Source organism: Microtus oregoni, unplaced genomic scaffold (assembly GCF_018167655.1).
Source record: "Microtus oregoni isolate MIOR12 unplaced genomic scaffold, Mior012 000014F_ref0000157, whole genome shotgun sequence".
Taxonomy (NCBI): domain Eukaryota; kingdom Metazoa; phylum Chordata; class Mammalia; order Rodentia; family Cricetidae; genus Microtus; species Microtus oregoni.
The window spans coordinates 19,027,740-19,041,039 of NW_024543073.1; the positions used below are offsets into that span (position 1 = coordinate 19,027,740).

Below are 13,300 nucleotides of genomic sequence, written 5' to 3' on the forward strand. Positions count from 1 at the left end.
TCATTACGTAAACTATGTTGGCCTTGAATTGACGGAGATCTGCCTGCCTATGCTGGAATTAAAGTTCTGCTTACATTTACTAATCTTTATTTTAATGATTTTTCCAAACAGGGTTTCTCTGTGTTGTCCTTGCTGTCCTGAAAGTCACTTTGTAGACCAGGCTAGTCTTTAACTCAGATATCCAGTTACCTCTGCCTCCTGAGTGCTGGGATTAAAGGCGTGTTCCACCACCATCTGGCTGCATTTACTAATCTTATGTGTGACAACTATAAAAGAGATATCTAGAAGTGGAATTGCTCTCCAAAATACAATATATATATATAATATATATATGTATTATATATATATAATTTTGTGAGTTGCTAAATTACTCCCCATAGCCACTTTGTCAATTTCTATCGCTTCCTCTATTTTATGAGCTTATTTATTACCATGTCAAAACTGCACCAAAAGACTATGTTCCTGAATGTTTTGATTCGCCAAGTTGAGGTAATTGTGCAGTACTAACAACTCAATCAACAAATGGTCAGAAGATATGAATAGGCTATTATAGAATATTATTTGAAGATATGTTGCATTTGTTTATGACGTGGAATATTTGTTTAATGATTCAGAGATGTGTTGCATTTGTTTAACTCTGTGAAGCTGTGTTACTTTGCCTATTTAAAACACCTGATTGGTCTAATAAAGAGCTGAATGGCCATTAGCAAGGCAGGAAAAAGGAAAGGTAGCGCTGGCAGGCAGAGAGAATAAATGGAAGGAGAAATCGGTGAGGAGCAAGAGAAGTTTGAGGAGAAAAAAAACAAAAAACAAAAGAGAAAGACTCCAAAGGTCAGCTACCCAGTTACACAGCAAGCTACAGAGTAAGAAGTAAAGAAAGGTGTGCAGAAATAAAGATAAAAGCTCAGAGGCAAAAGATAGATGGGAAAATTTAAGTTACGAAACGCTGACTAGAAACAAGGCAAGCTAAGGCTGGGGAAATAAGAATAAGACTCTGTGTGTATTTGTTTGGTAGCTGGGTGGCGCCCCCCCCCCGTCCCCACCACCACAAAGAACCAAAGAACCAAAAAATAAAAAAAAAACCAACAACAGTAGGCATTTAAGTGAAGAAGATGTGCATACGTCTCAAACATGAAAAGATACTCAGCATTATTAGTCACTTAGGAAATACAACTTAAAAAACCCAGGAATATGCCATCTACGTTATTATTGGCTAGAATAGCTATAATAAATAATATAATCAAGAGTGTTGGTAGAGATATGGGGAAGTTGGAGCCTTCATATGCAGTAACAAGTAATGGTTCAGTCAGTTACTCCAAGGGTTAGCCATGCATCACCATAGATCCAGAAATACCCTCATAAATGCATATGTATAGGAATGGCAGTGTATGTTCAGGCTAAACTGTGTATAAGTCTCTGTAGCAGCATTTTTCATGAGAGCCACGTGTAGAACTAACTTAATGCCCATGTCCTGATAATTGATCGCCACTCTGTTCTGTAGTGGAATAACAGATGGTTCAGTGTCTTTAATGACTTCCTGCTAATGTTATGAAGGAGACCCGTGAGGAAGATAACTGAGGAACTAGTTGGCAGAGCTTGGATGTACCCCATGGGCCCTCCACAAATGACATTTTTTTATTGTTTTCATTTTGAATCCAAATCTTAACTCAATTTTTTTTCTTTGTAGTATTGTCTCATAAGAATTATATGATTTAGGTGTGTGTGTTGTGTGTGTGTGTGCATACATGCGTGCGCATGATGTTAGTGGTGAATCTAGAGCCTCGTGCATGCTAGGGAAGCCCTCTTTACCGATAAGGAAACTGACCCAGAGGGGTGAAGTTGCTTTCAGATGGCAGTGTGACTCCAGCGTCCCCCTCTTGGCCACGAAGTCAATGCAGTGGCTTTTTCCTTCTGACAGTTCCCTTCTGCTTCATTTTCTCTGTAGGGGTCCAGATTTTATGGAAATGAGCTCAAGAAGGAAAAGCAAGTCAATCAACGGATTGCCAATATGATGCAACAAAAAGCTCAAATTACCAACCAGCAACTAAGGAAAGCACAGTTAGAGGTATTTATTGAGTTGCTGGGGTGAGGCTGGTGGATGGGGTTTGTGTGACTAGGCGTGCGTAGTCAGCAGGCACTCCGGCTCTGCTCAGCCTCACTCTACACCTTTCCCTGCAGAGAGTCAACGCTGTCTGGCTTCAGAGGATATAGTTAGCACAATTAGGATTTGACCCATAGCTTATGCTGTTGTATTATATATGTGCTTTGCACCAGACAAAGCTCTTAAACAAATAGGGCTATTTGCCATGGTGGATCTGAGTGGGGGGTTAATTCTTTAAATTAGAGTAACCATGTTTTAGTAAAATAAAAAGTTATATTACAAGTGAAATACCAAATGAACATAAAATTTTTGAAGGAAACAATATTTCTAAAAACCTAGAGGTTTTTGTGTTCTCCGGAACTTGGAGGGAATAAATAATTCGAAGTTCTCAAAGCTACTAGAAGTTATTTCCGTAGAAAAGTTTGGAAAGAACCAAGGTTTGTGACACCCGTGGAAGATTGACAGCTCCGGGCAGACATGTTTCTCCTGGTCAGACTAAAGCTATAGACAGATGAGTATTTTCTGTTAAAATCTGACCCAATTATCACGAAGCACTGAACATAGGGAAGCACTCTCTACTGACAAGGAAATTGACACAGGAAGATGAAGTAATTTTCAGATTACTCAGAGCTGAGCATAGTAATAAAATTGCAGTATCAATCTGACATGCTGCAAAATCTTTATCTTACAGTGGAGTTCAGAGATCATGAAGCTCCTTTACTGAACCATATCATTTTTTCATAAACACTTTTCCAGAATATTATTTTAATTTGATTTTTATTGTTGGTATAGTTATTTTCATAAAACATTATATTATTTTACATTTTCAATATATGTGTTACTTCAAATGCTTGCTGTAAACTAATTTTGTTACATTTTTCCTTAATTTTGTTACATTTTTCAGTTTTGCTGTGTATATAATCTCTGCAACAGATTTCCCGGATGTTTACTTTACCTTCCATTGTGTCAGAGAAGAAACTCCCCTCACACAGCACTCATGCTCTCATTGCGGGAATATGTTCTTTTACTCTGTCTGTTATGATACAGGTTAAGTAGGCGGCATAAGAAAACCAAAATAACAGTTTCTTTCTTATAATAAAAAGTAATCACTTATTACATACTTTTCCTATGGAGATAGGAACAAACATATATTTATCCAAGATAGGCACTGATGTCAGACCAAATAACAATCCCATAAAAGTCTTATTAGTGAACAAGTAAGTTTATTGGACTTACTTACAGGGAGAATGTGTGAGCTACTTATAGGAAGATGACTCAAAATCAGCTTATCACTAAAACATCATAGCCCAGCATGGGTGATGACCTCCTAAGATCTGCATGGATGGAGTCCCTCCTGCAGCTGACCTTCTACCTCCTATGTGCTATCACCTCTCATGACCACAGGTAGAGGGACAGGAGTGTGTGCAGAGGGGAACCGGATGCACAGGAAGGAGTGAATGATTGTAATCTCAGATGAGGTCCAGTCACCCTTGCCCCACTCTTCCTAGGAGGGAAGGTCAGTAAGCTGGGTCTTGTGAAGATCTCTCGCCTGAAGTCACAGTTGTTCTGACTTCAGAGTAATACTGGCCAGGCCAGGCCTGGAGTTCCACAGCATCCCTGGCTCTGATTACCATAGTAATTTCAGACATAGATTTTTCTTAAATCATACTATTTCATCATCTCCTGGTATTATAATTACTGATTTGGCAAAAGTATCCCATGTTCCATTTCCTGATGAGGAAAAAGTAGTGTTGGGTAGATTAAAAGCAAATAATTCACTGTTAAACAAGTAAGAAAGAAGTTGCAAACAGTATTTAAACTCACATTCTTTTGGCAGCAACTCTAGTTACAGGGCCACACATAACTATGCTCTCTAACTGGGTGGTCATCTGCCCAGCCTTTCTGTTTAACAGAAAGAAGTGGAAATATATTTGGAGGTTCAGCTAGCAGTCTAATGCTGTTCCCTTCCGCAGTTCTGGAGTTTATTTCTCTCCATTTATGAGATCTTATGTATTAAGGATTTTTTTCTCACTATATGTCCTGTTTGTTTTTTTTTAATTTTTTTTAAATTTATTTATTTATTAAAGATTTCTGCCTCCTCCTTGCCACCGCCTCCCATTTCCCTCCCCCTCCCCCGATCAAGTCCCCCTCCCTCCTCAGCCCAAAGAGCAATCAGGGTTCCCAGGACCACCCACTTCCATCCAGGTCTAGTAAGGTGAGCTTCCAAACTGCCTAGGTGCCCCTAAAGCCAGTACATGCAGTAGGATCAAAAACCCATTGCCGTTGTTCTTGAGTTCTCAGTAGTCCTCATTGTCCACTATGTTCAGCAAGTTCGGTTTTATCCCATGCTTTTTCAGACCCAGGCCAGCTGGCCTTGGTGAGTTCCCGATAGAACATCCCCATTGTCTCAGTGTGTGGGTGCACCCCTCGCTGTCCTGAGTTCCTTGCTCGTGCTCTCTCTCCTTCTGCTCCTGATTTGGACCTTGAGATTTCAGTCCGGTGCTCCAATGTGGGTCTCTGTCTCTGTCTCCTTTTATCGCCTGATGAAGGTTAATATTCAGGAGGATGCCTATATGTTTTTCTTTGGGTTCACCTTCTTATTTAGCTTCTCTAGGATCACGAATTATAGGCTTAATGTCCTTTATTTATGGCTAGAAACCAAATATGAGTGAGTACATCCCATGTTCCTCTTTTTGGGTCTGGCTTACCTCACTCAGGATAGTGTTTTCTATTTCTATCCATTTGTATGTAAAATTCAAGAAGTCCTTGTTTTTTACTGCTGAGTAGTACTCTAATATGTATATATTCCATACTTTCTTCATCCATTCTTCCATTGAAGGGCATCTAGGTTGTTTCCAGGTTCTGGCTATTACAAACAATGCTGCTATGAACATAGTTGAGCATACACTTTTGTTGTATGATAAGGCCTCTCTTGGGTATATTCCCAAGAGTGGTATTGCTGGGTCCAGGGGTAGGTTGATCCCGAATTTCCTGAGAAACCGCCACACTGCTTTCCAGAGTGGTTGCACAAGTTTGCATTCCCACCAGCAATGGATGAGTGTACCCCTTTCTCCACAACCTCTCCAGTAAAGGCTATCATTGGTGTTTTTGATTTTAGCCATTCTGACAGGTGTGAGATGGTATCTTAAAGTTGTTTTGATTTGCATTTCCCTGATCGCTAAGGAAGTTGAACATGACCTTAAGTGTCTTTTGGCCATTTGAACTTCTTCTGTTGAGAATTTCTGTTCAGCTCAGTGCCCCATTTTATAATTGGGTTGATTAGCCTTTTACGGTCTAGTTTCTTGAGCTCTTTATATATTTTGGAGATCAGACCTTTGTCAGTTGCGGGGTTGGTGAAGATCTTCTCCCAGTCAGTGGGTTGCTATATGTCCTGTTTGTATTTCCAATATATCTTTTAATTTTTTAGTTTGACCACATATTTTGAAGCTTATATGGTCAAATTCAGTATTGTTCCTTGTAAGACTTAGTTTTTAGAGCTGTTTTAGGTTTATAGCAAAACAGAACAAAGAGTAAAGATTCCCCTGCCCTCACACAGGCGAACCTCTAGCCAAGCATTATCTCCCACAAGTGACTACGTTTGTTGCTATTAATACACCTACTATGGCATGGTATTATCATGCAAAATCAATAAGGCAGTACTGATTTCTTATGCTTATAGGTGTAGATAAGTTTATGATAGTATATATTCACCATTACAGTATCACACAGAGTGTGAGTTTTGCCGTAAAAACCTTTGTGATCTGTTTATTCATCCTTCCCTCCCTACTAATCCCTGGCAAGCACTGATCTTTTCACTCTGTCCCAAGTTCCACCCTTCCCAGAAGGCCATGGAATTGGAATCATACAGTGTGTAGCCTTTTCAGACTGACTTCTGTCACTTAGTAATATGCACTTAGATTACTTTAAGTCTGTTCGTGGCTTGATAGCTCCTTGCTTTCATGTGCTGCCTGTTATTCTCTGTCTGAATGTAGAACAGTTTACCTACTGAAGGACATCGTGCTTGCTTCCAAGTCTGGCAACTATGAATAAACTGCTATAGATACCTATGCGTCAATTTATGTGTGGACTAAGTTTTCAACTCCGCTTAACTGTCAGACTCTCTTCCAAGATGACCATCCCGTTTGGCTTTCTCATCTTAATGGATGAAGGGCCCTGTTGCTGTTCCTTCTAAGCAATCTTTGGAGCCATCAGTATTCTCAGTGTGGGCCTTCCTGAGATGTTGAGGATAATGGAATCATATCATTTTATTCTCGTTACTCATTGCTATAGACTGGGGAACCTCTTTTCATTTGCCATGTATACATCTTTGTTGAGGTATCTGCTCAGGCCTTATGCTTGGTTTTAAATCAAATTAGCTTTTTTTAAATTGAATTTGAAGAATCCTTTATATATTTTGGGTATCAACCACATATTGGCCTGATTTTGCGAATGTCTTCTTTTAGTTTCTCTTTTGACTCTTGATAGTTTCTTTCACTGAGTAGAAATATAAAATATGTTTCAGTTAAATTCTGAAGGATTTGATTTTCCAAGTTTAAACATTGTGTTCTGTCCAAAACAATGCTGTCTTTAAATTGACCTTCTTCCTTAAACAATTTTCTTTCTAGACTTGTTGAGTTTTATTGATCTGTAATCTACAACATCTTTAATAAAAGTTTTACAAATACAGAAGAACATAGCTGGTGCATTGTACTGACTTCGGGGATTTCACACTAATTTTTCAGATTAATCTGCTGTTAATGTGAAGGAATAGAAAATGCCTTTCATTGCACAGTAGAATTTCAGGTTTTGTTCAGTCTTAAACAGCTGTTTGATGGGAGCCTCTCTGGCATCTTCCAGAACAGGAATGGCAGGAAATGTGTCTTATGTTGATTGCTGAATTGTTTCATTTGTTGAGTTTCCTCTAGAAGAAGCTGTGTACACGGGAGGAGGCTGAGGAAGTCCCAAGGAGCCCAGAAGGTTTCAGAAAACAGATTTTTCATGGAAAGTGTTTCTATTTTAGACTCATATTTTCCACAAGCTACATTTTATTACAGTGATATGCTAGGATAGTGTAAATTCCTTAGGTCAGGCTGAGGCAGTCTGCAGGCGTAAGCCAGGCTGTTCATTTTGAACCCCTTTGATTTTCCCCACCGTATTCTACCCTCATCAGACGTCTTTAAGACACAGGGTTATCATTGTCACCTTATAAAGTATCTTCTGATGAGCTCCTGGATCGAATAAACAAGCATCCATGTTGTGTTAAGTGGAAGCCGCATAGCAAATCAGTGCGTTTTGACCATTTCAGCAAGTGCCTTCACTAACTTGGATTAGCTCAGCAGCGTGTATGAAAATACTAAGTCAAGAAAATAAAAAGCATTCTTTCCACACATTTTTCTAAATGTAATAGAAATTGAGAGTTTTAAAAGGAAATTATGTTAATATACAGTATGGATATAAACTGTATAGCTTGTGTTGGTCTGAACTTTTTTGGTGTTAAAGACTATTCAAAAGCCGGGCAGTGTTGGCGCACGCCTGTAATCCCAGCACTTGGGAGGCAGAGGCAGGCGGATCTCTGTGAGTTCGAGACCAGCCTGGTCTACAAAGGGAGTTCCAGGACAGGCTCCAAAACTACAGAGAAACCCTGTCTCGAAAAACCAAAACAAACAACAACAACAACAAAAAGACTATTCAAAGTCTGTGTTAGCCAGGGGTGGTATCAACGCCTCTGATCCAGCACTTGGGAGGCAGAGGCAGGTGGGTTTCTGTGAGTTCTAGGCCAGCCTGGTCTACAGAGCAATTTCCAGGACAGCCAGAACTAACAGAGGGTCTCCAAAACAAACAAACAGCAACAGCAGAAAAAACAAAAGCCAATATCTGTGATAGAGAGGCGTCATAAGATAATGAAAGAAAACAAACTTCGGAGTAACCTGCTTTTCAAGTCCAGCCCTCCCATTTGCCAGCCCTGAGACTTGGAGCAAATTACTTAATCTTTATAAACTTTCATTTTTCTCATCTATAAGAGTTATAATTGCTATCTCAAAATTGTTCTGACTGAAAATGAATTTATGTGGGAGACACTTAGTATATTACATGATCTACTCGGTAATGTCACTTCTACCTTAAAGTGAGCGGCACCGCCCCCAAGCCCTTGCCACGCCCCTCTCTGAGAACACTATATGAGTATCTCTTCAGTCCTTCAGATGTTTTGCTGTGAGTTTCCTTCCGTTTTACAAATAAGGGACGAAATGACTAATTTAACCAGTGTCAAGTAACTGATGAGCGGCAACACTGAGACTCAAAAGAAAGTCCCTATTTTTAACCCTAGTGACCTGCGAGTTCTCAGAAGTAACAGACGGAGAAGGTAGATGTCACGGCCTCAGATCGGGATGTGAAAGCCGTTCGGAAGGACACCGGGATAAGTGGAACCCCGAGAGAGCCCTAAAGCAGAAGAAAGGTCCCGAGCAGTGGTGCTGTGCTCTGGGAGCAGCAGAGCGGGCTCCGGCCAGGAGAGTGACTAACAGAGATAGGAAAGGAAAGTGGAATGCGTGAGTCACCCTGGGAGGTTTCCTCTGGCAGCTGCGCGCTAGCCTTAGTCCAAGAGAGAATAGATTGCTGAGGAGGCTGCCACAGCGTTCATTTATGGGTGTGAGGGGAGTTTTCCCACTTGGTTTGCTTTCTATTTATCTATGTCTTTCTAGATTATCCTAGCCCAAAATACTTCAGATGCCACTCCCTTATTCTTACTTCATCCATATTTTAGGCATATTGTTATTGTTATAGATTAGATTTCAGTTTTTATTAATCTCCATGGTTTGTCATCCACAATGAGGGCCACATGACCTTATTCAAATTTGAAGTGTTAGAAAAAGCAGTTTGAAATCAGGATAAAACCCGAGTGAAGATGAAAAGTTCAATTTGTTCAGGACAGTATAGTGAAACACTTACCTCTAGAGTTTTCTGATACTGCTTTAGAAAAAACTAACTTTAATATATTGGGATCAATATATTTAATTTTCCTATCTGCCTCCCTTCCTATCTTTCTTGAGGGGAAAAAATTTAAGGCAGCTAAGGTCATTTTCCTGAAGGCACGCACAGTTTATGATCGCATCAATAAGGACCATGGTGAAAACAAGTAAGAGAAGTTTACTTCTCTGGCACGGAAGAGAAAGACCCAGCTGACTTTCATGGGGATGTTTGAGTTGATTCTTGAAAGCTTGCGGCAGAGCTCAGAGAGGCTTCTGCAGAGCCCCTCAGGCTGGGGACTCACAGGAGTAGACCTGCAGACTTTCAGCCTGTGCTACAGACAAATGTGACCTGGGGCGTTGTTTCTAAGAGAGGAATTGCAGCATTAGTCCCCTGCTAGAGGAGAGCTAATGTGTCCCTTCTAAGGAAGACCTTGGAACAGGTATTCTGTGGAGTGAGGTCCAGACTGAAGAGCAGCATGGCAGTGGAAGAGGCACATTATATCTTTGTGACTCTCCGCATAAGGCAGGTTGCTTTCATTGAGGAGACAGCTTGTTTCTTTGGGCTGTTTTCCTCCCTTTGGGTTACTATGTTATGCCGCCATTGATCCTTTCAGTAGTAGATTTCATTCATTGAACTGGTGCCATGTACCAGACATTGTTCCGTGTTCCATGTGGATTGTATTTGTTTTATTTCTGTTTTATGATTTATCTTAATGGTCTAGGCAACTTCCTTATGTGTTGATAAAATTAAAACTGTCACGTAGCTGCCCTTTGCAGAGTAAGCTAGGGAAGCACAGATATAGCATCAGTAGAGGCCATCCGTATGAATAGGTTGCTATATAACCCCTTTTTTCTTTGCCTATTTGATTTCATCTATGTTTATTTCTCTTTTTTTTCTTTTAGTGCAATAACTTATTTTCAAAGTGACCAAAATTTTTAAAGATTATAATTCTACCTTGTTATATTTGACATATATATTAAAAGTTTATGAAAATACTCTTCATCTTCAGTTTTCAATTGAATATTTGTATAGAATAACAATCTCAGACTTTAGCTCTTGTCCCCTCTAGATTTATGTCAACCCGACACAAGCTAGAGTCAGGGAAGAGGGACTGTCTATTGAGAAAATCTCTCCATAAGATCAAGCTGTAGTCAAGTCTATAGGGCATTTTTTAAATTAGGGATTGATATGGGAGGCCCTAGCCCATTGTGGGTGGTGCCACTTGTAAGCTGGTATCCTGAGTTCTAAAAACAAAGCAGCCATGAGAAGCAGGCCAGTAAGCAACCCTCCTCCATGCCCTTTGTCAGCTGCTGCCTCCAGGTTCCTGCTCCAGGTTCCTGCCCTAACTGCTGTCAATGACACTGAAAGTGTGAGCGAAATAAACCCTCCTCCCCCCAAGTTTCTTTTGCTCATGGTGTTTTATCACAGCAGTAGAAACCTTAACAAGGGAGCACCGCAAAAGTAGTTTTACAGAAGGATCATTTCCTTTGTATTTCAGCATGTTCGTGTGCACATTATTATGCAACATTATGTCATGCACCACAGGTATAATCTCTTATTGTGTATTTCCTTTGTTTCTATCTGAAGACATTAACATTTTGAGTCAAATGGGAATTGTTTAATTTACCTAAATAGAAGCTTTGAGTTATAATAAGTTTCTTCAAATTTGTTCAGCAGTAAGCATGATTTGATGCAGGCAACTGGGATAGCTCATTTGTTCATTAAATGCTTGGTAAGTTCTTGCTATATTCCGGGGAGGACAGAAAGAAGAGTTACTAGGGAATTATACTTTCAAATAGGCTGTCAGTCTGGGCAGAGGGCTCAGTGGGTAGAGTATTTGCTGTGGAAGCTTGAGGACCTGAGTCTGGGTCCCCAGCACTCTGCAGGGAGACAGGTGAGTTCCAGGAGCTCACTGGCCAGCCAACCTAGCTCAAACAGCAAGTCTAGGTTCAATGAGAAATCCTGTTTCAGAATATAAGGGGGAGAGCAGCAGAAGAGAGCCAAGGCACTCCTGCCCAAACACAGTGTTCGTGGGTAAGCGCGTTCACACTCACACACAAATTCTTAAAATAATTGTAGTAGGCTCTCCGTGTGAAAATAAGGGTAATTACTAACCGTAATAAACAGCAATGAACTGTCTACCCATAAATACAAGAAAATATATACCCAATAGGTAAGTAGATTGATGGGTGGATAGATGAGCAGATTGGCAGACAGAAAGATACCTTCTGAATTAAAATTTATGATGAATGATGTTTTGATATCATATTGTCTAAAAGTATATTAACTTTTTTAAAATTAAGGTTGACCGATTTGCAATGGAATTGGAACGGAACCGGAATTTGAACAATACCATAGTTCATGTTGACATGGATGCTTTCTATGCAGCTGTGGAAATGAGAGACAATCCGGAACTGAAGGATAAACCCATTGCTGTAGGATCAATGAGTATGTTGGTAAGTAGGTGAAGTTCAAAAACAAAAAGGAAATTTCATAAGCTTATTCAATTCAGTTTGCTGAGGACTTTGCTACTTTTCCAGGTGGTTTACACATGCTCAGTTACTGAAACCTTTCAATGTAAATGATCCTACTCATTTCTGTTTCCACTCGAGAAAAAGGAAAACAGAAATAATTAATAAATTGCCCAAAGATGCGAACTCAGGAAAATAGCACAATAGCTTTTGTATCCTCTTTTGCAAACTTACTTCTTCAAAAGGGTTCTCGTGAGAGTTGAAAAGAAAAAGCAAAGGAGGGCTGGAGAGATGGCTCAGTGGTTAAGAGCACTGCCTGCTCTTCCAGAGGTCCTGAGTTCAATTCCCAGCAACCACTTGGTGGCTCACAACCATCTGCAATGAGATCTGGTGCCCTCTTCTGGCCTGAAGGCATACCTTCAGACAGAATACTGTATACATAATAAATAAATAAAAATCTTTTAAAAAAGAAAAAGAAATGTTATGTTTAGCCAGAGGTTTTGTGGACCAAGTCTAGCCTGTCATCGTTTTTTTAAAGAAACTTTATTGGAGGAAAGAAGTTATGACCACTTATTTATTATTGTCACACTAAAAGAACACAATTGGATAGAGTTGCATAGTTGCTAAGAAAACACATCTGCCAAACCTGAAGAGATTATGTATTTTCTGAACTTTTATGAGAGGATATGCCAACCCCTATTTTTTTTTTATTGAAGATTTCTGCCTCCTCCCCGCCACCGCCTCCCATTTCCCTCCCCCTCCCCCAATCCAGTCCCCCTCTCTCGTCAGCCCAAAGAGCAATCAGGGTTCCCTGCCTTGTGGGAATTCCAAGGACCACCCACCTCCATCCAGGTCTAGTAAAGTGAGCATCCAAACTGCCTAGGCTCCCACAAAGCCAGTACGTGCAGTAGGGTCAAAAACCCAGTGCCATTGTTCTTGAGTTCTCAGTAGTCCTCGTTGACTGCTATGTCCAGTTTTATGCCAGGCTTTTTCAAACCCGGGCCAGCTGGCCTTGGTGAGTTCCCGATAGAACATCCCCATTGTCTCAGTGTGTGGGTGCACCCCTCGCGGTCCTGAGTTCCTGGCTCGTGCTCTATCCCTATTCTTGAATAATGTAGCTTACTAATATGTCTAGAATGCAATTAATTTCCCCATAACTCAGAATCCTTTGTTTTTATGATTGCTAAGTTGATTTTTTTTTCTGACCTAAATCAAGGTAAAGTAACGGGAGCCATGCCTGTGACTGAACACATAATTAAAAGTAGCAGCCCGTTTACAGCCATGCCACCCAAAGGCACCACATCTTATTTAAAAGTAGCAGCTAGGATAGAGAGGCATTCGTATTACAGAATACACAAGAGAAACAAGGAGAGTTCTTCCCTGTTGCTGACTTTCCAGTGCCTGAGGTAACTAAAAGCTCTGTCCTACCATTACGTTATTATGAATCTCTAATCTATCATGAAATGGAAAGAAAATAATTGTATGTGCGTATGTGCTTTCTTACACACAGATTCTGTGGCCATGTTTGAACTAAACTCACTGGTTTTGGAATTCACAAATTCTTTCTTTCCAACAATTTCTAACCTAAAAATTGAAACTTCAAATTTAAGCTTATTCTTTTCATATTAAACAAAGATTTAGGTCCTTTTCTATGTGCTAAGCTAATGGACCCTTCTGGAGAGAGTTAAAGCTAATTATTTTTTGTTTTAGTAAACACACAGAAAGTTTACCTGCAGGGTAATAGGAGTGACACTACATGTTT

The 13,300-nt window shown here is 40.1% G+C and overlaps 1 protein-coding gene across 1 annotated transcript in view; it reads left to right on the forward strand.

Annotated features, from left to right (window-relative positions):
* The window catches only part of Polk (DNA polymerase kappa), a 59,945-nt gene that overhangs the window by 22,224 nt on the left and 24,421 nt on the right, over positions 1 to 13,300 (forward strand). Inside the window, exons 3-4 of the mRNA XM_041663421.1 lie at positions 1,946 to 2,065; positions 11,371 to 11,523. Of these exons, the coding sequence (XP_041519355.1) occupies positions 1,946 to 2,065; positions 11,371 to 11,523 (273 nt within the window). The remainder of the gene's footprint in view (positions 1 to 1,945; positions 2,066 to 11,370; positions 11,524 to 13,300) is intronic.